This window comes from Pelodiscus sinensis, chromosome 3 (genome assembly GCF_049634645.1).
Source record: "Pelodiscus sinensis isolate JC-2024 chromosome 3, ASM4963464v1, whole genome shotgun sequence".
In the NCBI taxonomy this organism is placed as follows: Eukaryota; Metazoa; Chordata; order Testudines; family Trionychidae; genus Pelodiscus; species Pelodiscus sinensis.
This window is the reverse complement of record NC_134713.1, coordinates 101,621,847-101,649,167: the sequence shown is the minus strand read 5'-3', so window position 1 is coordinate 101,649,167 and position 27,321 is coordinate 101,621,847. Positions and strand designations below refer to the sequence as shown.

At 43.7% G+C, this 27,321-nt stretch overlaps 1 protein-coding gene across 2 annotated transcripts in view; it reads right to left on the bottom strand.

Moving 5' to 3' along the window:
* Positions 1-551: 551 nt before the first annotated feature.
* Positions 552-27,321, bottom strand: part of AIG1 (androgen induced 1) — a 211,172-nt gene continuing 184,402 nt past the window's right edge. Inside the window, exons 5-6 of one of the 2 annotated variants that reach the window (XM_075924341.1) lie at positions 26,033-26,112; positions 552-5,548 (exon numbers count right to left, since the gene is read on the bottom strand). In XM_075924341.1, the coding sequence (XP_075780456.1) occupies positions 26,068-26,112 (45 nt within the window). In that variant the 3' untranslated portion in view covers positions 552-5,548; positions 26,033-26,067. Of the gene's footprint in view, positions 5,549-20,102; positions 26,113-27,321 lie in introns of those variants that run through there. The other variant, XM_075924340.1, reaches the window with a different exon arrangement.

Sequence of the window (27,321 nt, the reverse complement as noted above, 5' to 3'; positions counted from 1 at the left end):
TGTAGGCTCTTGGCTAGTTGTCTATAGTACTGAGTGAAGTTTAAGGTATTAGTTCTGACCTATCGAACCCTAAATGGCTTGGAATTTGCCTACCAGAGGAACAAAATCTCTCCTATGACATATTGCCATAGCTGTGATTAGCGGAGGCTCTCAAATTTGATTTTCCTCCTTATGCAAGAGTGGTCTATTGGTATTGTTTTCTCTGAAAGGGCCCCAGGAGCCTTAACTGGATTCCCAACTTGGTCTGAAATTGCTTAAACTTCAGAACCTTCCAGGCACACTGCAAAAGTCACCATGGGAGAGAAGTGAAAGGGACTTTTCTGGTTTGATTTACTGGCTGGCTTAGTTACTTTGTTCTCTTTTTACTGTTATTTACTGTTGCAGGATGTTCATAATTCTGTAAGTATAATTAATTAGGAAACCTAGAGCTTTCTCTGAGAGTGTTTTAATATAGCTAAATAATAATTAAATAATGTAGCTCCAAGCATCACTAAATAATCAGACTATTTTACACAGAAGGAAAACATATGTTAAGAGCATCTGTTCTCTGGTTCTTCCACTCCCTGACCTCTGTCCCTGTGTATGGTCCATCTGCTGCATGGAGTTTTGTGCAGGTGTCATTAGCAGCTATATAGATGTTTGTGTGTAGGGATAGCCCATGTAGCTATCTTTTTCCTGCCTGTACACTTTGTGCCTTTTTCTTTGATTTGCTTCTCCAAAGACCCCATTAAATTGCTCAATGACAAATGGAGAGGAGCACTTGAGGTAGAGCCATGGAATAGCCCTGCTCCTTGCCCACAAGCATCAGATTAGTGTAAACTTTTTTTTTCAAAAAATGAAGATGAATTTGGGCATTTACATAATTTTGCTGCCAGGTGTTATGTTGCTAAACAAAATGCTGTAGAGGAAGAGAAGAGTAGTTTTAATTTTTTAGACATGCTTCCTTTTAAACATGAAATCAATCCATGATGTTTATGATTTACCATGTTACACAAGCAAATGTCACTTTAATGTTGACACAGAATTGAACAGTTACCTTTGTGTTCTCTGTCTTCACTGATAAACTGTATGCAGTCAACAGGGCAAGAATCCCTAGGGTCTGAATGAAGATGGACAGCTCCTAAGTGGCCAAACCTGTTTTTGTTAATCCTCCATGAAGACAGCTGCTGCTTTGTTTCAATGTGATTCATTTGCTTATCCGCCACATTGCAGAGTTTACAAATTGTTTCCAACATCATTTTGCAGGGCTGCTGCTGTTGCCATTAGCAGTCTGACGGAATCCCTCACACGTGCACTTCCCGAGTGTGCTCTGTAGTATTTAAATCCATTGTGTAATAATTTGCCAAGGTGGGGCTTTATCCAGTGTGGTGTTTGGTACCTCCTGTGAGATCTCCAGGATCCCTCAGTCCCATTGACTTCTGCAGTGGCCCTCAGCTTCTTTCACAACAGAACCCTTACTGACTTCAACTTGAAGATATTTTCATAGCACTTCCATCTTGTGGGATGTCTAGCAACCCTTAAGTGGGCATATGCAGCTTGAGAAATCAAGTTTGGGGATTTTAAAAAATATATTCTAGGAGCGTTCACTGTTGTACCTTGTCTGCACACCAGGGGGCAGCTGGAGATCTGAATGTCAGTTGAGCCTGGCCAGTTCCCTTCCCCCACTCCTTTACCTTAGTTTTGTGCCCAGGGATGTATTTTTAGGGCTTATTTATCTCATTGTGTTGTGTTTTACTATCACTCCTATTTCAATAGTTTCCTTGTTCACTGTGGCAGCTCTTAATGAAGATAGGCCATGCCTTTATTCTTACTGCTAAATTCCCTATATCAAAGGCTAGATGTATAACTGGCAGCACAATGAAGTATTTAGGACATTATTTCCAGTGCTCTTTTACTTACACATTTTAGGCCACCTTTGCAGTCCTCCCCAGTCATTAGCTGGCATAGTTTTCATCAGCAGCCTTCAGGCTACACAAATCTTTGTTGTGAGAGACTTGTCCAGTGTTGACAAAAAGTAACCTAGCACTCTCCCCATCTGGTTTAGTGCTCAGTACAGCCCAGCCAGTCCAAAGAATGAGATTCTCCATCTCCTTTTCTTGTGAATTTAATTTCTGCCTCCTGTTTGTTTTCTCTCAGTTGGAAACATGGTGAACTGCACCCATCTGACCAACAAGTGCTCACCTGAGCACCACTGGTCCATAGATCAGAGGTGATGAATCTCTGTCCTATCTGACGTACTCCTAGCACCTGTCTATTGGAGACCTTTTTCCCCCAGCTGCAAAAGAAGATTAGCCTAGAAGGAATTGGAGATGTTAATTCATGATTGACTTTACAATTTCCAGAATCATGTCTCTGCCATTTATTAAAATAGGGTAAAATTTGGAGCCCTGTTGTCCTATTAATTTTTAAAGCAAAAGTTCCCATCGGAATAAAAAACAATGGAGATTCTGGGTTCCATCCATTTTAATATAGGTTTTGGCCGTTGGATAGGAGTATCCTTGCTCTGGGAGATAAGTACCAGCATTCTCTTGTCAAATACTATCTCTAGCATCTAAGGAAACAGCACAGAGAGGGAGATCTTAATCCTTTTCACTCCACATTTGATTCCCCAAGCATCACAACCCCAGCTGTCATCCCATCCAAGAAGGTAGTCATGTAGCACTTTAAAGACTAACAAGATTTTTTAAAGTGCTACATGACTGCTTTTTATGTTTTACAAAGATCAGACTAACATGGCTACCTCTCCGTTACTTTTCATTCAAGAAGGATGAGCAAGAGCCTGCACAATCTTTGGGACAACTTTTCTCTCTTAAAAAAAGCTTCGTTTGTGTCATCTTAAGCCATTTACATATGAATTGCTACTAATGAGGACACACACACATGGCTTTCTAGCAGACTTTCAACAAGATAAAAATGAAGGATACAATTATAGTGTGTAGTATGGCAGAGTAGTAGGCAGAGCACAAAATGGTTTTTGGGTAAACAAAGAAATCAGCTGCTATTTATGGTTGGGGGTTAATCCAGTGAGGGGCTGTTGGATTTCATTTTTGTGATTACTACAGAATTTTAAAAATAGCAAATTATACCAGGCCTATAGATTTTGTAGCGTTTAATCTTGAGATTCAAATTAAAATATTCTCCATAAAATGTACTGTTCTGGAATTTTCTGGATTATAGTTTAGCCTATGATTTTAGAGTCATAATCAGAGGGTTTTAACCTGTTATTTAATTATTGCAAATGGTCCATCAATGTTTTGGTGGGGAGAGAGTTAAGAAAAATCTAGTCTGCAATTAATGCTGAAATGAAACCCTTCCCCTTACATCTCTAAAACATAATTAGGAGCCAAATGAGACCAAACACTTATAAAATTATATTAGATATTCATCTTCACCCAGACTTTTTCCAGAGCTCACGGATTTCATGGCTGCTTTTTATTTTTCCTCTACTATGGGACTATCTAACAGTGCTCTAATTTCCTGAGGAATTATAGGTATTTCCATTTTATTTATGAAACCTTGAGTTTGTTCACATGTGGCAACTGACTTAGATTAATTATGTGGGTTTTTAGAACTCAAGAGACATCACTGAGGTCCAGAGGTTTTGTAACTCATGCACCAGATGACCAAGCAGAGGGATGATATTACATACTGTGCTTTCTTTTTCTTAAACTGCACTGCCAGCAACTTGCTGTCCATTTCTCTGTACTCACGGTTTCTCTGTTATAATAGGGAAAGACCACATCCACCATTTTCTCAGCAAGGAAATCTTTGCTTTCACTCCTCAAGTACAAATACAATGTCATTTTGTGTCTGGATTCCAGTGAGCAATAGGCGTTCCCTTCCCCCCATCACTTCCACATAACCACTCTGTGACATGGTTAAAGAAGACTCCATCTAGTGTGGAGAAAGTGCAGTGTACCAGTTTCCCTTAGGGAGTGTGCCCTCCCCCCCTCAGTTTAATCAGTTAACTGGTTAAGCTTAATGTATAACTGGTTAACTAATTAAATGGGATTTTGCATAGGTAGTGTGGCTTCCTCAGCCCACAATGCAGGGTTAGCCCTCTCCTCTCCAGTGTGGAGGTGAGTGGGCCTTGTCACACACTCCTGTAGATTACTTAAGGTCTTTTGGTGAATAATTTAAATGAATGAGGATGCATAGAGAGCTCTTATTGGAATCCAGAAGCTCTCACATGTCACAGTGATTGATGTGATATATGAGTATCCCCTTTATCAGAAATTCAGTTGAATGGGGCCAGATTGAACTATTACCTTGCTCCACTAATCCCATTCATTGATTATAAAGTACTATTCAATGCAATTAAGGGTATCAGTCTGGCCCATAGAAATGTACTTACCTACTTTACAATGGAAAAATAGGTTGGGAAGTGGAAAATTTTGATAGAGGAAAAAACAGAGCAGAGAGTATGTCACAAAAATTTTAATAGAACCTTAAATACAGTGAACCAAAGTCATCTCTCATGTGACTTCACTGAAGTCCAGATTATAGTCTATATGCAGGGCAATTATTTGGGTCAGGCTAGGAATAGGAAAGGAAGATGCTTCTATTTCTTCTATGCTGGCCACAAGTTTTGCTAACAGCGTGTTTGTAATTCATCATCATTGGGGGAAGAGGAGAGAAATAGGTGGGGGTTGTCTGAGGAAAAAATAAATGAGCTGTGCACTGGGACTACAGTGGGGCTGAAGATTCAACTCTCTATTAGCCCTTTTAAAGCTTGTCTGAAGTTATATCTGAAAGATAAGTGGGAAGTAGTGGGCATGGCCAGTTGCTGCTTCCCATGGTATGTTGAAATAGTGGCATGCCACAGGACACACCACTACTTTACCAGCTCAGGATCCCTCAGGCTCTGCAATCCTATATATACTGTCACTCCAGATCTATTCCACAAGGGTAGAGTGGAGTCACTTTCTTTCCAGCAAAATGCAGGACAATGTAGCACTTTAAAGACTAACAAGATGGTTTATTAGATGATGAGCTTTCGTGGGCCAGACCCACTTCCTCAGATCAAATAGTGGAAGAAAGTAGTCACAACCATATATACCAAAGGATACAATTAAAAAAAGTGAACAAATATGAAAAGGACAAATCACATTGCAGAACAGAAGGGGGATGCGGGGGGGGGGGGGGAGGGGGAGGAAGGAAGGTAAGTGTCTGTGAATTGATGATATTAAAGGTAGGGAGAGTGGGATGTTTGTGAGTTAATGGTATTACAGGTGATAATTGGGGAAACTGTCTTGGTAATGGGTGAGATAGTTCAAATTCTTGTTAAGTCCTTGTTGGCAAGTGTCGAATTTTAACATGAATGACAGTTCAGAGGATTCCCTTTCAAGTGCAGATGTAAAAGGTCTTTGTAGCAGAATGCAGGTGGCTAAGTCATTTAGAGAGTGTCCTTTCTGGTTAAAGTGGCAAGAAACTGTTTTCTCTTTGTGGTCTTGTCTGATATCTGTTTTGTGGGCATTAATCCTTTGGCGAAGTGTCTGAGATGTTACTTTCCAGGCCTTCATACTGATGTATTTGAGGCCTCGTGTGCCTATAAAGGAAGGATTTGATCTTTGAACTCAGGTCTTGCATGAGCAAATAGAAAGAAGTGATTAAAGGTTCATCATCTCCCCTTATAAATATACAATCATTTGTTAGATATTTAATTATTTTTCAGTAAATTGTGTCACTTTCTGAACAATTAAATACTTAATGCTTGTAGATTACTAAGCAATCCAAAGAGAGACCACGATACAACTCAGTAGCAAGAAGTGACCAAGCAATTCATTAATATCATATTAACTTCTGTGAAATTAGCTGACATTAAATTAATTCCATGTTCACTTGTTAAATTATGTTCTCCTTCAGAACATTTTATCTAAAAAAAGAAAAAGGATAAAAAGACAACTACAGTCCACTAATTATTTCTAAATCGTATGCTATAGATTGATGGTAACTAACACTCTCCATTCTGTATTTATATTAAAATAACTATTTCATATGTATGCATCAAATATTATAGCAATTATACCAGCTGAAGAAATAAATTTGATATAAATAATAAATTAATGCCCATGTTACCATTTGTTAACATCACCTCTTTGCAAGAAATTCCTTTTTATTTCATACTATAGTATACTGTAAGGTTAATGCAACTACACAATATAACCGTATAATTTAGCTATATAGGCTTCTAAATACTTAGAACCCGCACATGAGCAATGAAACAGAACTCTAGGTTACAATATATTTAAATCAATATACAATATACTAACCAGAATGCCAGAGAATAAGAAATAATGTCAAAGTTAAATTTTCCTAGCTACTGGCACTTATTTGGCTAGATTCAGCCCCATTAACTTCAATGGTTTTAAACCCGGAGGAATATGGGATAACATTTTTAATAGCATCTAAATGATTTAGGGCCCAAGCTCTTGATCTATTCAGCTTTGGGATTAATAAGGCAAGGAACGGTTCAAGAAATGGCCAATGGAATCATTTTTCACTTTCATATTTCTGCTTTCAATCCAGACCATACTGTCTGACTGAAAGTTATTACCATCTGTTGGCTGTTCAGTGGCCCATGTGAAATGAGTTGGTGGTCTCATTCCCATTCCTAATTAACAAGGGGCAAATAAAAGAAGTGATTGTTGTGGGCATTCATTGGTATAGTTGCTGATAGTTTCACTAGACAGTCCACAATAAGTGGAGAATGAACTATCCTCTCCTAAAGGCTACATCTATGCTTAGAGCTTGGGGTGGGATTCCCAGTTTCTACAGGTGTACTCACACTACCCCTTAATGAGCAGTGGTGAGCAACAACACAGCCTAACCACCCTACGTATAACCCTGCCTGGAGTTTGTGGGTATGTATTCTGTGGAGCTGACCCATGCCACTGCTCACTACTGCCTGTGCTACCACAGGTACACTACTATTGTTAGCACACTAGCTCAGTGACAGCTAGCGTAAGCGTGTCTGCGTGAGCTGATAATCCAGGTGTCTGGCTGCTGGGGTAGATGTAGTCTTAGAAATGATGCCCTCAGGCTCAGCACAAGCATTTTGGCACAGCATTCTGTAGAAAGCTTGCTCTGCTGCTCTAGTGCTACAGTTTCCCCACATTGTCATAGGACCCTAAACTGGAAAAGATTTACTGTACTAAATGCTTGACACTTTTGCATCATACAACATGGAGTATTAAGTCTCCAAACTAAGCAACATTCTGGCTGGGCCTTTTTGATGATGCTATATCTGTACACCAGCTTCCAAGATTGGCCTTGTTAGGAACCGTAACAGCATAAAGCCAACCAACCAACCTAAGCCCCTTCTACTAAATGGAGGGATGAAAAAGTGAATTAATAACAGAGGGTATGTCTACACTACAAAGTTAGTTCGAACTAATAGACGTTAGTTCGAACTAACTTTGATAGGCGCTACGCTAGCGCTCCGTTAGTTCGAATTTAATTCGAACTAACGGAGCGTTTAGTTCGAACTAGGAAATCCTCATTTAAGCCTAGTTCGAACTAGCTAGGGGTTGGCCACTCTGGCCAACACCAGGGAAACTCATCTGCCCCCCTCCCGGCCCCAGACCCCTTAAAGGGGCACGGGCTGGCTACGGTGCCCATGCCAGGTGCAAGCCTGCCAGCACCCAGCCAGCAGACCCTGCACCTGGCACGGATCGAGCCACCCACCCGATGCCCCCCAGCCCTCCCCCTCTTCCCGGGACCAGGCTGGCGGCTCCCGGGAGCTTGCCCGGGACCGCAAGAGGTGGGCACCTGCCTGGGCTAGTGCAGACATCGTGGACCTCGTCTACGATCTCCGCACTAGGCACAGGAAAGTGGCCGTCTAGGGCAGGAAAGCTGCCAGCCTGGCCTCCCAGGAGCAGGTGTGCAAGAGAACCAAGGGGGTCCACTGAGACCCCCGACCCTGAGCCCTGAGCTTACAATGGCCGTCCTAGGTCAGACCAAAGGTCCATCTAGCACAGTAGCCTGTCTGCCAACAGTGGCCAACCCTAGGGACCCTGGAGGGAATGGACCGAAGACAGTGACCAAGCCATTTGTCTCGTGCCATCCCTCTCCAGCCTTCCACAAACCTGGGGCAGGGACACCACTCCTACCCCCTGGCTAATACCACTCCATGGACCCAGCCTCCATGACTTGATCTCACTTCTCTTTAAACTCTGTTCTAGTTCTAGCCTTCACAGCCTCCTGCAGCAAGGAGTTCCACAGGTTGACTCTTTGCTTTGTGAAGAACAACTTTCTCTTACTAGTTTAAAGCCTGCTACCCATTCCTTTCCTTTGGTGTCCTCTAGTCCTTCTATTATGGGAACTAATGAAGAACTTTTCTATATGCACCCTCTCCACCCCACTCATGCTTTTAGAGACCTCTATCCTGTCCCCCCTCCGTCTCCTCTTTTCTAAGCTGAAAAGTCCCAGTCTCTTTAGCCTCTCTTCATATGGGACCTGTTCCCAACCCCTGATCATTGTAGTTGCTCTCCCCTCTCCCAGCCTCTCTCTTCCCCTCTCCCACCTCCTTTTCCCAGTCTCCCCCAGTTTTGTTCAATAAAGACAAATTCCATTTTGGAAGACATGTTATCTTTATTTTGTACATCAAGAAGAGGGGCTAGGGAAGGGTAAGTGGAAGGAGGTGAGGGAGGAATGGGGCACGAGCCCCCGATGGGGAGGACTGGGCTGGCTCTGCAGGTTTCTGGGGGTGGAAGCTCTCCTGCAGCCCCCCAATTGCCCCCTCTCCCCAGATGGCAGCCTGCGGCAAATGCAGCCAGGCTGATGGCCGAGTGGTGTGATGTGCCCAGTGTGGGTAGTCCGGGCAATCCAAGCCAGGACTGCTTTGCAAGCGGGGCACCCCTGAGAACTGTCTGTCCGGGGTGGGGGTTGGGACCCTTTAAGCACAGCCCTCGGCTAGCCTGAGAAAGCATCTCCATGCTCTAAGTTCTTCTCTGATGCCCTGCCGGCACTGCTTCCGGCCATCCTTAAGCCCGGTTCAGGGTCCACTTAATGTGGACATGCTAGTTTGAATTAGCAAAACGCTAATTCAAACTAGTTTTTTAGTCTGGATCCGTTAGTTCGAATTAGCTTAGTTCGAATTAACTAATTCGAACTAAGTTAGTTCGAATTAACGTTGCAGTGTAGACGTACCCAGAGATAATGAGGGAAGCCAGAGAGTAGGAAGAGAAAGGTGATTAGATTTAAACTGTCCTCTGCTCTTTATCTCTAATAACCTGAAAATCCAAGCTGTTCAATATTCCAGTTTTAGAACCTCATTGCCATTTTCATATAACTTCCAAAACATATTAGGCATTTCCCAGACATAAACAGACAACATCCCTGCCCTGCTGAGCTTAGTATTTGAATTATTAAGACATACTGAAATACCAATAAGCCACACCAGGAGGTACATCAGTAGGCTACTTATTGATGAGCTTTAGTCAAATGAATGAAAGGCATGTACCAGTACTCAGATAATACAGACACCATTATTGTTTATTGCTATAATGCATAGGAAGGGAGTGGTTGAGTAGCACTCCGGGGCTCTATTTCCACTTCTGCTATTGACTGTGTGCAAATAGCATAACCACTGAGTCTCAGTTTATCCCTCCATAATGCAGTGCACATGATAATGCCTCACAAGGTTGTTGTGAGGCTTAACGTTTGCAAAGCAATTCAGTGCCTTCCATTGAGATTCTCATTAAGCGTAAAGTATCTCCAGGGAAAGGCAGCTGATATAATAGATTCATATGTACCATAATGGATCCACAGAGCTTAGTTTGGAGATGGCTGTGGAAAGATTAAATTCAGTCACTGATAGCAACATCCCCTGGCTCCTTCTGTAAGTGCATAAGGCAAAAGTGTTCCAATTCCTATGGTTAAAGGGACTAGCAAAACAGAAATCCCTCATGGACGGTCTCCCTGTCCCCGTCCCTAGTTCTCTGCAAAGGAGTGGGGGAAGTTCTGGGCAGCCCAGGGAGTGGCAGGGATGTGGCCAGCTAGGACAAGCAAGGATCCATTGACTCCAAATATTGCACAGTTTGTGGGCACGATGTGCCGCAGCAACTACTGTCTGCATCAGACCCGGCCCTGCACCCTGGGGTGATGCTACGTTCCCAACTCCATCCTTGCACAGGCCACACAGCACAAAGCCCCTTTACTCAGGAGAAATTGGCCTGAAGTGCCGAATAAAAGGAAAGAAGAAAAGTGACTTTTTTTTCCAGTAGTCGTATCCTGGTTTAACTATGACTCAGCTCTGGAGAGTCCATAAGGTTCACATGAGTTGTGCTTTGTTAGCAATTAGGTTAATGCGTAGAAATAAAAGGCTGGTGGCGTTATTTGTTTAATTGCTTGATGCTGCCAAGAGCTATGGTAAGCACAGTTCAATAGTGCATGAAGGGAGTAAAGAGTGACGTTCACTACTCACTGTTACAATCTGCACATTTAAATACAAGGAGTGCAGCCCTCTGGCTGGAGCAGTAAATCAGTCTCATAGCTATCTGAGTGATTCAGTAGTAATTGTTCTCCATATAGGGTTTTAAACCTCTCTTCACTGAAAGAAATGGAGAAGAGCTAGGTTAACACTGAAACTTAGGGCTGTGTCTAGACTGGCCAGTTTTTCCGGAAAATCGGCCACTTTTCCGGAAAAACATGCCAGCTATCTACACTGGCTGCTTGAATTTCCGCAAAAGCACTGACGATCTCATGTAAGATTGTCAGTGTTCTTGCGGAAATACTATGCTGCTCCCATTCGGGCAAAAGTCCTTTTGTGCAAAACTTTTGCGCAAAAGGGCCAGTGTAGACGGCCCAGATTTTTTGCAGCCCCGATCGTGAAAATGGCGATCGGGGCTTTTTTGCAGAAAAGTGCATCTAGATCGGCATGGACGCTTTTCCGCAAAAAGTGCTTTTGCGGAAAAGCATCAGTGCCAATCTAGACGCTCTGTTCTGAAAATGCTTTTAATGGAAAACTTTTCCATTAAAAGCATTTCTGGAAAATCATGCAAGTCTAGACGTAGCCTAGCAGTATATTGTTCAACATACCTCAGAGTACACTGGGCAGTGTCTTTTGCCTTCATTTCTCACCTTGTGGTGTGAGAAGCTAACAAATAAATGTCCCTTTCAGACACCAATCCTCTCCCCCTCCATATTCACTGCTGCAGTCCTTGGTTGGCAAAGATCCAGAGTTCTGAGGTATGTTTCATGTGAGTTCACCTCCCATCCAGGGAAAGAAACTTCAGGCCTGAGACAGGGAAGAGAGAGGGAAAACGAAGCGTGGTCTGGAGTCTAGGGCAGGGCTGGGTGAGGGAATACTGGCTCTTCCTGGGGCCAAGAGCTGGGGAGAAAGGAGAAAAGCCAGTACCTCCCGGGTCTGGAGGGCAAGGGAAGGAAGCGAGCACTTCCCAGGGCCAAGTGGGGGGAAGTGAGCTTCTGTGCCCCCCAAAAGGGGTCAAATTTAGATGTCTGTGCACACCCCTGTAGCAAAACAAATACGTTTATTAGACGCAGAGAAGGGTTCTCTTTGGCCCTCCCTTGCATATTCAGCAGGGTTCTTTGCCTTTTACCTGAAAATGATGCTCAGTGTGACTTCTCAGTTGTGTAAGATCAAAAAAGAGTCAGGCCAAGGCACCAGCTATGCCAGAAGTGGGCAAGATACAGCCTGTGGGTTGGATCCAGCTCACCAACTCTTTTAATCCAGCCCGCCCACCCCTGCAGCATGGAGCAGTGCTGCTCAAAGTGGCTAGCATGTTCCCAGTAGGATCGGGAAAACCAGATGTCAGAGGCTGCTTAAAGATACAACATGTTCACTCATCTCCTGCATAGCGTGAGTCAATAACCCCTGCTACCAGGGCTGTCCACTTTCACTGACACATAGTGGGGCACAAAGGCAGAATCTGGGGCTTTACCATTAACCCTGCCTCTTTCTTATGCACTTACTCAGGAATATCCAGGGCACAACTCCAGGCATTGCACAGGACCTGGACACAAGATTGGAGTAGCCTAAAACAGGGATGAAATGAAGCCTTAGATCCCTTTACTGCCCTGCTTAGCCACATTAGGGCTAGTCACAAAGTGGACCTGGGGTGGCATGCTTTTGGGGGAAGGAAATCCATGTGCATTTGTATTTTAAAGCACCATGCACCCATATGGTGCTACCTTCCTTAAGTCATAAATCATAAACAAAGCAATACATATCTTTTTATAAATAAGCCTGCTGCCAGCTTCTTTGCCCACATCTCCCTTGCCCGGGTTCTAGGACAGCTTTGGTCAGGGAGCATCGCCAGCCTTGCACTTTCAGCCTCACCATCCTATTGAGAAATCTTTACCAACCAGATCTCACTTTTACTGCACTCTTTGTAATCAAGGCAAACACAGTGCGGGGGGAGCAAAGTGGGGAGAACTTGGCTCAAGCACAGAAATTGTATTTTGTTCCCCAAATGCACATCAGGTTCCTTTGTGGCCACAGCTTCAAGAATGGCTGATGATCAGGCAGAAAGAACAAATAACCTGGAAAGAAGACTTAAAGGGCTGGCAAATGAGCTGTAACAAAGGTGGAAGGAAAGGATTAAATGTTGCACTTGCATGTGAGCATGCACCACACCCTTGGTTCAGGCTATTTTTATCTGGTAAGTGTTAGTTGAGAGTCCATGGATCAGATATTTGCTTAACTGGGAATTATCCACATTGTTCTATATTTTCATTCTGATTATTTGTTTTGATCTATTTTGTTTGCTATACTTCAGTCACAGCTGATTGGGCAGGGTTTGCTTTCGCCTTGGCTGGTGTGAAATTTTAAAAATACATATTCTAAGTATGCTCTGTCAATTCTCTCCCTCAGGAGTTTGATTGGCAGAAATCAGAGGATAAAAGCAGAGCTTATTCCTGTGTTCTGAATATGAAATGGCCGCCTACATTTTATAGCACAGTTTATTCGGTTGAAAGTGCCTGTGCATGCTAAAACACACTGAAGGCCCATCCTCTTTTGTTTTCTGATTTAGGCTCTCTGCTAAGAATGCCCAATGCACTACTTGTGCATTGTTTCTTCTGCACATGCCACTCACACATCTTTGTATATTTACTTCCATGAAATATAAAGAGCAAACAAGAGTTAATAGACCTGGGTGCTGGTACCCATGTGCAGAAGAGGCGGTGGCTACGGGTGCCTGTGAAACACACCCTGCAGCTGATGGAAGTGGAAGCAACATGTGTCTTTGGAAATTAATAAGCAAACGGATATAGCGGTTGTTTATATTTCAAATATATCACCTTGGTTCCTTTTTGTTAAAAAGATTAATGAGTTCAAGAGATAATTAGATAATTTCACACTAAGGGGAGGCCTTTACTGCTTTCCATTTTCAGTCCATGCAGACAGTTTACTGGGAAAGCTAATATACTGGCACAGAGAAATGTGACCACTCCAGTGAATGTGGCTTAGGACATATAGAAGATCTACCCCCACTAATTATTACATTGAAATTTGTGTTGCCATGTGAGGTCAAAATGGCGTTTTTGTCCCAGGAGCTTTTGTCTATGACCTCTCAGAAAATAGACGGTTAGCAACTGACAATGTGTCTGTGACCAGAGGAGTTGCTCTGTCTGCATTAAAATAAGCAAAGGGCAAGTAGCTTGGGGAATCACATAGGGTATGTCTACACTACCACCCTCGTTCGAACTAGGGTGGTAATGTAGGCAACCAGAGTTGCAAATGAAGCCCGGGATTTGAATTTCCTGGGCTTCATTTGCATAAAGCCGGGCGCTGCCATTTTTAAATGTCCGCTAGTGAGGACTCTGTGCGGACTAGTGAAACGAGGAGTAATGGTAGTTCGGAATGGTAGTAGGAAGCCTAGTCCGAACTACCTAGTCCGTGCTGTGTGTAGCCGCGCGGCACGGAGTCCGCACTAGTGGACATTTAAAAATGGCGGCACCCGGCTTTATGCAAATGAAGCCCGGGAAATTCAAATCCCGGGCTTCATTTGCAACTCCGGTTGCCTACATTACCACCCTAGTTCGAACTAGGGTGGTAGTGTAGACATACCCTTTGGCTGTGTCTACACTGGCATGAATTTCCGGAAATGCTTAAAACAGAATAGTTTTCGTTATAAGTATTTCCGGAAAAAGAGCGTCTACACTGGCAGGCTGCTTTTCCGGAAAAGCCCTTTCCGCGATCATCATTTCCGCGATCGGGGCTTTTTTCCGGAAAAGACTACTGGGCTGTCTACACTGGCCCTTTTCCGGAACAGTGTTCTGGAATAAGGACTTATGCCCGAGCGGGAGCAGAATAATTTTTCCAGAATAGCGGCTGATTTTGTACAGTTCAACATTGTTGCTTTTCCGGAAATTCAAGGGCCAGTGTAGACAGCTCGCAGCTTATTCCGGAAAAGTGGCTGATTTTCCGGAATAAGTGGCCCAGTGTAGACACAGCCATAGGGTTTAATGTTGTACATCCCTTGTAATCTTTATTTCTAAGCATTTTAACATTTTATCATTTTACATGTAGTTTTATTGTAATTGTAATAGTTGTTTTGTTTTCTTGTACCATGGCCCACGCTCAATTGTTGTGAATACACATTTCTTTACTTCTGTAAAACATTGCATCAACTCTGCCTAACCGAAAGGGCAGTTGTTCCTGCCCAGATGCCGAGAGATTTACAGGTTTTTTTTACCTAGAACATGAAATCGTAATGATATACACCAGACAGTTTTGGGCTGTGTTCTGGCCTCTTTACTCTGCTCCAGTAGAGTAAAAGGACCAGAAAACAACTGGGTCTCACAATCCAGGAAGCCTCCCAGCACATAGGTGTACCATGAGTGCTACTACGACTGCTTGCTCTCCTTTTACATCCAGCACAGGGATAGGAAGAGGATCTGTTAGGAGATGGAGAGAACATGATCCTATTACTCTGCTCTCTGTGTTCTAGCTATTCTGGACCACCAATGCTTCCTTTTGGGACCAAGCTAGATGAGCTTCTAGCGCTGTTCCAGCTCATTCAAGGGCTGGCACTAGAGGCTCTTACTAGCCTGTGAATTCAGGAGCACACAAGGGTTACATGAAGCTACTTTCACCTCTTGCCTTACTATTTTGCCAGTCCTTCTGGGAGGCACAGCTAGAGCTTAGGCTTATGCAGGGGCCTGGGTGCATGCACAAGCATTTTGTTTATCCCTTAGATGCTCTGGATGTATACTGTGCACAGAGGTCTACTCTGATGCTGGCAGACCGAGAAGTCCCAGAGAATTCACTTGTCCATTAGAATAGAGCAAAGTTTTTGTTAAATGTGTCAGAGTGTATTTGGTGTTTAAACTGTATGGAAACTAGTGGATTGTTATTTGCATTTTTACTTATCTGTATCGTGTTACAAACATTCACACTGTATATATCTAGGTAACTAACTAACCCATTGGACAAAAAAGAAGACCGGTGAAAAACAAATGAAGAACTGTAAGGGTGCATCCTTACAGCACCGGAAACTTGAAATAAGATATGCGTAGCTTATTTCGAGTCTATTTCAAAATAGGCTATTTCAAAACTTGGCACTGTCTACACAGCACCAAATTTCGAAATAACGTGCTATTTGAGCCATCCCTTAATCCTTGTGCAATGAGGTTTACAGAGATGGCAAAATAGCGCACCAGTTATTTTGAAAAATATTTCGAAATAACGGGCATGTTTCTAAGACATGGGGATGTTATTTCGAGATACCTTGTTATCCTGAAATATCTCCGCTGTGTAGACGTGCCCTTACAAAAAAGTGCTAGTTTCAATGCAAGGGGTCATCGTGTGTGACCCCTTGACTGGAGGTCAAAGACTCAGAATGCATTCCTCACTCTCCAGCATCAAGGAAAAGCCTGTGGAGACAGTGACCCTGTCAGCTTTTTTTGTTAGAAGCTATAAGTAGCTGTAGCCATCTGGTCTGTGCCTTCTCCGCTGCCAGTGAGTGAAGCAGGGAGAGGGGGTAGTGGTGCCGGCAACATGTGGATTGTTGGCACTGGCCCTGACCCTCCTGCCCTGGAGGCATGGGGGGTGCATGTGCACCTGTGTGCACCTCCTATGTGTCACCACTGTGTCTAACGTCCTTTATTAACCCACAGCACAGGCAGCAGCACCGCTCATCTCACCACTAGTATGTTTCAGGCCTCACATGGAGGGTCTGCTAATAAGAGAAGTAATAGATTCCAAGGCCAGGAGGGACCATTGTGATAATCTATTCTGACCTCTTACATAACATAGAATTTTCCCAATACACAGGAGAGTTAAAACAAGACCCAGAGTCCTTGATCTTTCCATTGAGACTACCAGCTGTGGTGGTGTTTGTGGTCTGTCCCAAATGTCAATTTGCTAGGGAATAGGCTGCTTTATAGTATACTAATAAAAATACCACAACTAAATCCAGCTGCATTAACATTTGCTGGAAAAGGTAATATTTATTTTATTTGTTTTGCTTCCAGTATTTAATAACAAATTGCCTCTCTCCTGGCACTTGGAAGAAAACACAGTAAGGCTTAGAGGCGTGCCTTTTCATTCTGCAGAATGGAGCCTTGAACCTGAAATCTGTTTTGTGGCTGTTCCACTTCGTGTGTTTGGTGTTACATATCAAAGTGAGCACCCTCATGCTTGAACATCTTGTCTGTTTCCCGTAGTAAAATGGCAAAACACATCACTTAAAAATGAGAAGAGACAAAAAGTGAAACTCACTTCAAACATGTTTTCAGAGGAGATCATTTAGCGGCACCAGGGAAGCAAATTCTTGGCCTTGGGTCTTAAAATCAACCGCTTTGGGCTATTGCTAGGAATTGGAGTGAACACCAGGGTTCTTCTCCTGAGTTCTAGGGACCTATATGCTGAATCTTTCCATGGAATACGACCCATGATGCTACTGCTATGTTTATGTATTCTTATGTAACATAAGAACTATGGTCACCAAATTAAATTAATAGGTGGCAGGTTTTAAACAAACAAAATGAAGTATTTCTTCACACAATGCTCAGTCAACCTGTGGAACTCCTTGCCAGAGACTGTTGTGAAGGCCAGGACTTTAATGGGGTTTCAAATAAGAACTAGATAAATTCATGGAGGTTAGGTCCATCAATACTTATTAGCCAGGATGGGTAGGAATAGTGTCCCACGCCTCTGTTTGTCAGAATCTGGGATGGGTGCCAGGGAACACTTGATGATGACCTGTTCTGTTCATTCCCTATGGGGCACCTGGCCTTGGCCACTGTCGGATACTGGGGTAGATGGATCTTTGGTCTGACCCAATAGGGCTGTTCTTATGTTCTTATTTTTTTTTGCAGTGAAAATACAGAAACTGAGGTAACCTTTTCTAGTGAGCAAACGTGTTTTGTGGAAGAAAGCTAATGCCATATGGAAGATTTGATATTTGTGTTCTGTGAAAAAAGCAAACATGTTTTTAAGATGGACTAAAAGAAGATGGCAAACACCCTGGCTCTGGAGGTCAATTAGTTAAAAAGTGTCAGTATCCTCCAGTCACGTGCGGTTTGCCAATGCCAGAGTCACAGTGTTCCTCATTCCCCACACCCATCTTTCCAGGACCTTCCCTTGTTTTTCAGACATAGCATGTTATGACATATGTTTTAAGAGTAAAGATTTAATTGCAGCAAGGATTACAGTTCACCCAGCTCATGGGTCTTGCCAAACAGTTTCTCCTTCAAGGAGTAGGTCTGGTCCCCCTCTTCTCCCTCCTCCCCTCCCTGCCCTGTTTACATGCCAGTGAACTGTATGCCATTTCAAACTCCAAGTCTGGATCCCTTACACCCTTCCGGGCCCTACCTCATTAAATCCTTAAATTGTGCACTGGGATATCTTCTTTAGCTCCAGCACATTCTTGTGAGAAGCTTTCTTGGGCTGCTTTGCTTTGTCTCAGATATTATGCATCCCGGGATTGCTCCTTCAATGTTAAATCCAATCTGCAGCCTCTGCCATCCAGGCAGCCAGTGACTGCAGGGTCAACTCAGTTGCTTCTGTAGTAGAGATAATTTTAGCCATGTTCTCTGACATTGCTTTGAGCAATGGAAATACCTGCTCATTCCTCATGCCTGGCCACATGGCTAAGATTCCATTCTTAATGGTGGGTTTCTCTCATCTCAATGGTTACAGCAGTTTTTGTGTTGTCTGGGACCTCTGTGAAGATCTTGTTCATAGCATACAGGAGAAGCTTTTCGGGGCAAAGTGCATTACGTTTAAAAAAAATCTTGCCTCTCCAGCACTGAGCAGGTGACACCGTACTATCGTATCTGACAATTATTTAGGTGTTGCAGTTGATATGGCCTTCAATAGGAGGTCTTCAAATCAGTGGGGCTCTTTCAGGTCCACGGCACAGCCCCTGTGCACTAGTCTAGCAGCAGGAAGAGCTGCACAGCAGGAGTGAGGGAATCCTTAGCAGGTATAGACAGAGCCAGCTTAGCTGGCTCTATGCATTTCCCTTTTGTAGGGGCATGTTGGGGGTGTATCTGAAGAAAGGGGACCTTGGCAATTCCCAACTGGAGTAATAGCCCTTTGAAAGGTATTACTAGCCAGCATTAATTAAAGCAGCTCACAGTCTATGGGTTAGTCAATTTTGTGCAAGGAATTGAAACAATTCCCAGCATCGCAGGGTGTGGGGGAGTGCAGATGTGGCATACAGTTTCTTTTTCCTCCCCCTCCTCCAAGTCGTGTGCTCAGATGGACTCAGGGATTGGTGCCAGAGAACTTAACATACTAAATAAGCTTCAGAAGCCACAGTGAATTGGGGTGAGTTAAGGACATACTTTCCAGCCTTAATTCTGAGTTTCCTAGCTTTTGTCAGCTTAAGCCAGATTCTTAATGTTATTTTAATGCAGTTGTTTTGTGTGTGAATAATATGCTCTTGATGCCAAACCACAAGCCCTGGAACTAATATCTCATAAAAATGCTGAGAGCCCAAAGCTAATAGCTGTTATGTAGCAAATGGGGTGATGCCTAAAAAGTTACAGACTGATGTTATTCCCCCTGTGGAGATAAAATTAATTGTGATCAGTGATTGGTGCTGGGTTCTACTGAATGTATATGATCAGTGACTAGGGAGGAAATACCATATTATTAGTTTTAAACCAGACCTTGCCATGGTGCATCATTCAAAAGGGTGTATAAAATGTGCCTAAACTTTAACCGGAGTGCAGGGAATCAGAATTCAGGGCATTTGGGGATTTCCAGCTGTTTGTTCTTTTAAGGAGGCATTTAAAAAAAATGTTCATTTAAAATAACACTCCACCCACTGATGGGTCAGTACAACTCATCCTTGCCTGTAAGCATTGCTGTGGGCAATGGTTCCCTGGAGGGAGAACGCAGGACACCAAAAAGACTGATGGATCCTTTCGCCCAAGGTCAGTGGTTTTTGAGCGAATCACGGAAAGTGGTGAAGTCAGGCTCCTCAGTACATGGCAGCCCCTGCCAGCTGGACAATAAGCAGCAGTGGTGTCAGCTTAGGGGCAGGTGCTTGTTTGCCTTTCCAGCCAGCAAGAGTGTGTGGAGATGGAAATAGCAGCAAGTCATGAGGAGTGGGAGGGGAAAGAGTATGAAGGGGAAGGGAAGGGACATAAGAACGGGAATTCAGTGTTTGTAAGTTTCAGCCATGTTCATATCTGACTCAGAAATCAAGCCAGATGATGTCAGTACAGCCTGTGGGGACGTCTACACAGTTGCACGTAGCACAAAATGAGCTATGGAATTTGAGCTACGCAAAGTGCGTCACTTATTTCGAAATAGCTTATTTCAAGATTTGGCGCTGTCTACACAGCACTAATTTAGAATAAATTGCTATTCTGGCATCTTCTTTATTCCTTGTGCAACCAGGTTTACAGGAAGCCAGAATAAGCGACCTGCAGAACGCTATTTAGGGATAACAGACGTCATCCTGAAATAGTGCCGCTTTGTAGACATACCCTGTGAGTGCCAAGATTTCGGGAAGGAGTTGCTATCTTTTCTCTAGGGCAGGGGTGGCCAACCTAAACCTGAGAAGGAGCCAGAATTTACCAATGCACATTGCCAAAGAGCAACAGTTACTTGTCACCAGCCCTGATCATCTCCCCACCACCACTCACAGCACATCCCGCCCACTGGCAGTCCCACTGGTCAGTGCCTCTTTCTCCTTTTCCTCCTGTTCACTGTGATCAGCTCTTTCTCAGGCCACATCTACACTGCAGAGTTTTTGCTCAAAATCAGCTGTTTTTGTGCAAAAACTTGTGGAGCGTCCACAGTACAAGCATGTTTTTGCACAAGAAAAAGTATAGTAGATCATCAGAAGACAGGGCTTTTTGCGCAAGAGTTAGTCCTCTTTCTACAAGGAATAAGCCTTTTTGCGCAAGAGCTCTTGTGCAAAAAGGCGTGTGGACGGACAACGGGTTTCTTGCGCAAGAAACCCCTATCAGAAAAAGCACAGGTACTCTGATGGCTGTTATCTTCTGTGGGGAACCAGTCATAGAGGGGGCTAAGACACACACCTGGTCTCTGGATTTCACAGATATTGGTGAGACTTGGGACTGCGGGTTCAATTCAAAGCTCTTCAGGGGAATGTGTCCTGCTAGTTATAGATCCTTCAGTTCTGTCCCCACCATGGCTCCAAGCCAGTCTTTGCCCACCCTCTCCAATCTACAGCTCCCCCCCCCTCCAAAGCGCCTCTTCCAGATCTCCTTCCTCGCCTTCTATCCACCCTGGCTCCTGCTCCTCTCCACCGTTTGGCCGCTGCAGTTCTCTCCCTGGCACACATCTCATTCACCACTCCTCCTCTGTATTCTAATCAATTGGCTTCTTCCTTCTCCCCTCTGCCTGGGCCCCAGTACACTGAGACATTTACTGCACAGGAGACACAACCTCGCTGCGTTTGATTCTTGTGCCTGGTGCCACTGCAGTCCCCTGCCACCAGGAGGCGCAAGTTCAGGAAAAGTCCTGCCCAGCCGCAGGATGGAGATGCTCACTTGCAGGGATGGTGCATGCTCAGGCTGCTCACGGGCAGCAGCTGGGAGAGGAGGAAGAATGTCTGGTGCAGGGGAAATGTTTGGAGAATTGAGGGCCCAAATTCTAGCAAGTCTCTGCTGAGTGTGGGTGAACTGAGATTTTTCAAAGGCTCCTAAGGGTATGTCTACACAGCAAAGTTATTTCGGGATACCAGAGGTACCCTGAAATAGCTACCCCATGTCTTTTGAACACATTTGCTATTTTGAAATTCTACGAGACATAAGGGATGGCTCGAAATAGCGCTTTATTTCAAAATTTGGCACTGTGTAGACAGCACCAAATGACAAAATAAGCTAGTCTGAAATAGATTCGAAATAATCTATGCAATTTGCATAGTGCAGATTGTTTATCTTATTTTGAGTTTCAGGTGCTGTGTAGACACACCCTAATTGACCAAATTTGGGCAGACTGTCACAGGTTCAGAAAAAGCCATAAGCCTAATTCTTGTGACCACCTTGCCATGAAATTTCATGACTTTGCTCCATAGCAGCAAAGTGCTAGAGTTTTTGAATGAAATGGTTAGACACTATTTTTTTTTAACATGGGCAAAACTACGTATTTTCCCCAACCACATTCTTGGAAACAACTGAACCATTTTAGTTTTACTTAAAAAAAGAAAAAAGAAAAAAAAAAGTGCTGCTGAAGGCAGACACCAGGCATGGAAAATGGTTAAAGGCTGGCAAAGTTATACTCATCTGAAAACAGTCTTATAACAGGAAATCTTGGGCAATCTTAATCATAGGGGGTGTTGCCAGTTCTTCCTCTAACACAGGAATCAATCTTTACTGCCACTGATATGTAACCACCTCTGGCAAGGAGCTGGCCTATTGGCGTAGTCACACAAAGCAGCAGTACAGAAATGTTTAGGGCAGGAAATGAAGTTGAATTTTATATCTAATGTAAAGATCACGTGCAGCTAGCGAAGCAGGATAGAAAGGGAGCCTCTTCCCAATCTGGCACGCCTAAGCAGGATTCCAACCTGGTGCGCCCTGAGCACTAAATGAGGACATCGTTAGTGAAACTGGTAGTGCTCCATGGCCCCAAGGTGGTATGACTCATTCGGCTGGAGGAGTAACCAACTCTTGCATCCCGTCACGTGTATAGTGCCAGTGGTAGCTGGCAAAGGGGAACACATTGCTCCCTTATGAAGCAAAAGTAATGAGTGCAGGATTACCTAAGGCATTCAGCCCAACACCAGTACAATGATTTTGGACCTGTGGGCCGCAGGGGACTTGCCTGTGTCTTTGGGGCTTCCTTAACAAGTTTGCAATTCAAAGGACTCAGGATAAGCTGGGAAAGAGCTAACTGCAGAATTCAATTACATCTCTATCTAGAGAAGCATCTGTATCATGGGAACCTGGGAAATGTATTTTATGGGGGCTTGTAAAGCCCAGGGCAGAAAACAATGTTGTGCCTATTCAAGGGAATAGATAAATATTATTTAACATTTGGTGAATTCAAAACATTTGGTGAGTTCCTAAACGAAGGTGAGTTCATAAATGAACATGCTTGACTGTGGACTGGCTTGTTTGTTAACTTAATATTCAGTAAAGGGAGCAATTACCATGGCAACATTCACATCTTATGACACATATCATGCAGATTATGCAGTCAAAGAAGCACAACACACACACACACACACACACATACACACACAGAGTGAACTTTAGTATTTATGATCAAATTAAAGAGCAAATACATCTCCCGTTTGACACATTTGTCTGCATTTTCTTATTGCTCCTTTTTAAAAAATAAAAATGTCCTCCCTCTACCCTTCTTCAAATTGTTTTCTCTCCATCCCACTGAAATGTTGAAAACAGCTCATGCCTCCCCCGGATCTTCAGATATATGTTCCTGACAGTAATCCTACGCTATGCAAATGTAAACTGCAAAGTGCAGGTTTTTTTTTTTTAAATTAAGTACATCCAGTGCAGTGTAAATTGTGAGTAAAAGTGCTAAGGGGAATAAAAGTCTTCTAGTGCCTGCATAATTATAGTTTCGTTGAACAAAAGCTCACATCATTTTGTTTCAGAGTTAATCTTAAATCTCTAGACATATGTGCCGACCATACCTACTATATTTAGAAGGGAAAGTCCTTATATTTTTAATTTCTTTCTATCTTTTTCTTTAAAAGTTTGTCTTTCACTCTGGAAAAACCTTAAAGGTCTAATGTATTCCAAGGGAGTTAATTGTTTATTCCTATTTTTCTCACAGATTTCCCTAATGATAGCTTTTAAATGTTTATGTTCAAGATCGAGGGCAATTAAGCCCTTACACCAGGTATCTTTAACCCTGACCCATTAAGATAATCCTTTCTGTTGTGCTGCAGCTTCCCCTAGGATGAATACTGAGCCTACCACTCCTTTTAAGCCTGTGTAAAGGGTCCATTTTAGAGTGCCAGCTGGTGTTACCTGGGATGGGGATGGGTGGAGGGGTGGAAGAGAAGGGGTGGAGGACACAGGGAGGTGCTGCTTGTACTCAAAGCATCCCAGCACATGGGGTTGCCTGGGAGAGGAAGAAGATGGAGGGGACAGGGAGCTGTCACTGGCTTTTATTCAAAAGCAGCCCAGCACAAGGAGCCTCCCGGAAGAGGGAGTGGAGGAGGGGGGCTGCTCCTATTTGCAGGCTCACTTTGGGTGCATTTACACTGCACTGTAACTTGAAAGAAGATACTCAATTTGAGCTACGCAAATTGCGTATCTTATTTCAATGCTATTTCTAAATAGCTTATTTCATCATTTGGCACCGTCTACACAGAGCCAGATTTTAATATAAAGTGTTATTCCAAAATGTCCCTTACTCCTCGTAGAATGAGGTTTACAGGGACGTTGGACTAGCGAGCTTGAAATAAAAGGCTTGTTGTGAAGACGCGGGATAGCTATTTTGGGATACTGCGGTATCCCAAAATAGCATTGCTATGTAGACATAGACGTAGCCTATGACAGCTGCCCAGCTGCTGGGCGTGGCTGAGAAAGAGGAGGTGCCGCTCTTACGGGCACAGTGATGGCAGCTGGAGCTGCTTGAGAGAGTTGGACTCTCAGAGTCAACTCTTCCTCTTCCACTTGGCCTCCCTGCGTACTCTCCCCACTCCTAATCCCCCCACCAAGACCACCAAATTACCTTTTTCCAGCTTCTCCATCTATAGCTGTGGTGTCCAACAGGCTAGGCACTAGCCATATGTGGCTATTTGGCCAGTTGAGCAGCTAGTTTGCTATAATGGCTACAGCTTCAGAACTGGCTGGACACCACAGATCTACAGGGTTAGGACTCAGGAGGAGATAGCTAATTAGTATAGGCATGCTGCACAGCTCCACTAATGAGGTAGACGGGTCTTAATTTCTTCCTGTGTGGCCACTCAGCTGTGCACTTTACAAGGAACTATGGCTAGAGAGATCAATCCACCAGCATTTGATTTAGTGAGTCTAGTAAAGACCCTCTAATAGACCGCCAATCAATCTCCTGTTGACTCTGGTACTCCAGCAAAACAAAATGAGTAAGGGGAAATCAATGGGAAAGTTTTTTTCTTTTGACCCTCCATAGTGTTGGCCCAGTGGTAACTAGAGCTAAGCTATGTCAATTTGAGTTATGCTACTAACATAACTCAACTTGTATAGCTTAAATTGACCTGTCCTTGTTGTACAGACCGACAACTATTCGTGACCTTCTGTTTGCTGATGACTGTACATTGCTGGCTCATTCAATGAAGGATGCACAGGAACTTTTTGATCACTTTGTTACTTCTGCTTATCATTTTGGACTCACAGCGAGCCTCAAGAAGACAGAAGTTATGCCTCAGCCTGTCTGGAAAGAGCCAACCACTCCAGTGATCACAGCTGCTGGTACAGTCCTTAAGGCTGTTGACAGGTTCTGCTACCTGGGAAGTATACTGTCCTCTAGCATAAACGTGGATTGTGATGTAGCTGCTCAACTAGCCAAAGCCAGCGCTCCCTTTGGAAAATTGACCAAACGCCTATGGAATTACCATGGTATTAAACTCCATACCAAGATAGCAGTTTATCAAGCAGTTGTCCTAAATGCCCAGCTGTATGGCTCAGAGTCGTGGACAATATATCATTGCCATGTTTTGAAGCTCGATCAGTTCCATATGTGTTGTCTGAGGAAGATTGCCCACGTGAATTGGTGGGACAAAATTCCTAATACAGAGGATCTTAAGATGTGTGGTGTCATGGGCATGGAAGCAATGCTTATGAACAAACAGTTTCACTGGATTGGTCATGTTATGAGGATGGATGATACATGGATACCAAAGATGGTCTTCTATGGCCAGCTTGCTCATTGAAAGCGCTCTATCGGTGGTCAGTATAAGCGCTACAAAGAGATCTTAAAAGCCAATATGAAGTCATGTGGCATATCTCCCAGTGATCTGGAAACTCTAGTTCAGGACAGATTGTCCTGGTAACAAACCATTGTAAAGGCTCTTAATTGCTTTGAGAGTCAGCATATCCAAGCATTGCAGGAAAAGCACAGGATCAGATGAGAACATACAGCGCCTGCAGTTGGCGGCTTTTTATGTGACATCTGTAATCGGCTCTGTCGATCAAGGATTGGTTTAGTCACTCACCAACGGTGTCATAGAAGATGAGATCTATCAATAGACGGCTCAGTCCAAGAAGTATAGACCTGCCCCAAGTTTGTAATGTAGACCAAGCCACAGAGTCTAAACACTAAAAGCATTCTTACAAGTTCAACAGCCATCTTGAACCATATCAACATACAGGTGAGCTGGTCTGGTTTCCAGCTATGAATTTGTTAATGCTTGACTGACACCTATAGCCTTGGCAAATGCTGTCACATGGTTTGCCAACCTCACATTAGTTCTAATGGAGTTCTCATTTTAGGAACAGGAGTTAGATATGGGTCAAAAGATGGGTCCTTGGAATGAATGGTAGAAAGGCACCACCAGAAGAAGGTACACTGTTGACCAGAGATAATCCCCAGGACAGTTAGCAGGAGGTCCACAGTAGGGAGTCTATGCCATCACAGACAGGTTTATTTTAAAGTTTGCACATGTGCAGTGGGGTTGTTTACCTTAGACTGTAGTGGGGGCAGTTGTTCCAATCCTCTCAGACATTGGATGACAGCAGACGGAGAACCTCTAGCTTTGTAATCTGGAGGGGCAGCAAGAACAGAGTGAGGATTAAATAAAACCATACATAGCGCATTTGTACTCTTGGGCTATAGTATTGCCCAATAAACTATGCATGTTTTATGGAGCAAATCTCCTAGCTGGAAATAATGTAGTCCAGAACTTAACATAAGAACATAAGAACGGCCATACTGCGTCAGACCAGAGGTCCATCTAGCCCAGTATCCTGTCTGCCCACAGTGGCCAGTACCAGAGGCCTCAGAGGAAAGGAACACAACAGGTAATCATCATGTGATTCCCTCTCCCATCATCCATTTCCAGACAAACAGAGGCTAGGGACACCATTCCTACCCATCCTGGTTAATAGCCATTGATGGACTTTACCTCCATGAATCTATCCAGCTCTTTTTTGGAACCCTGTTAAAGTCCTTGTCTTCACAACATCCTCTGGCAAGGAGCTCCACAGGTTGACTGTGCACTAAGTGAAGAAAAACTTCCTTTTGTTTGTTTTAAACCTGCTGCCTATTAATTTCATTTGGTGAAATTACCCTTATTAGCAGGGTAGCAAATTGATGCTTGAACAAGGACCCACAGGCTAAGAAACTATGTATCAGTCAATTGATAGTAGTATAGGCTCACTTGTGGGGAAGGTTGCAACCTTTCACCACGTGTCTAAAATGAATTATGAGTGAGGCCACTGCCCTGGCAGGACAAAACTTTGTTTGGCCTGGTACTTTACCTTGGATTTAGTGAGGTACAGTGGTGATATTGGCCACATCAACAACAGCAGAGGCTCCATGTAATGGCTGGGAGACTAGTCTAGGAATGACCTGTTTTGTAAGCTGTGCTTAGTGGCATACATGGTTGGAAAAGATAGTTAGGGAGTCTTCTCAAACTCACTGAAAAGAATAAAAAATGAGTTGCCTTAAAGGGACTTCATATGGTTGCCAAAGAAGGCTCCCAGCATCTAGGTGACGCTCTGGAGCAAATACTGGTTGCTGAAAGAAGTGGTTGCCAGTCAAGAGCATTGCAAACAGAAGGAGAAAATGCTTCCTTGCAGGCCAAGGTGCTTACAGATGCCCTAAAGCTTGAGCAACTGGTAACAGCTATTGCTGAGAGGAAATTTAGAAAATGAGAGACCAGAACCACACGTTAGACCAGAGGCATACGGCAGCATATGCTGTGGTTGTAGTATTTGACACACACGCACAGGGTGCCATGGTTGATCATG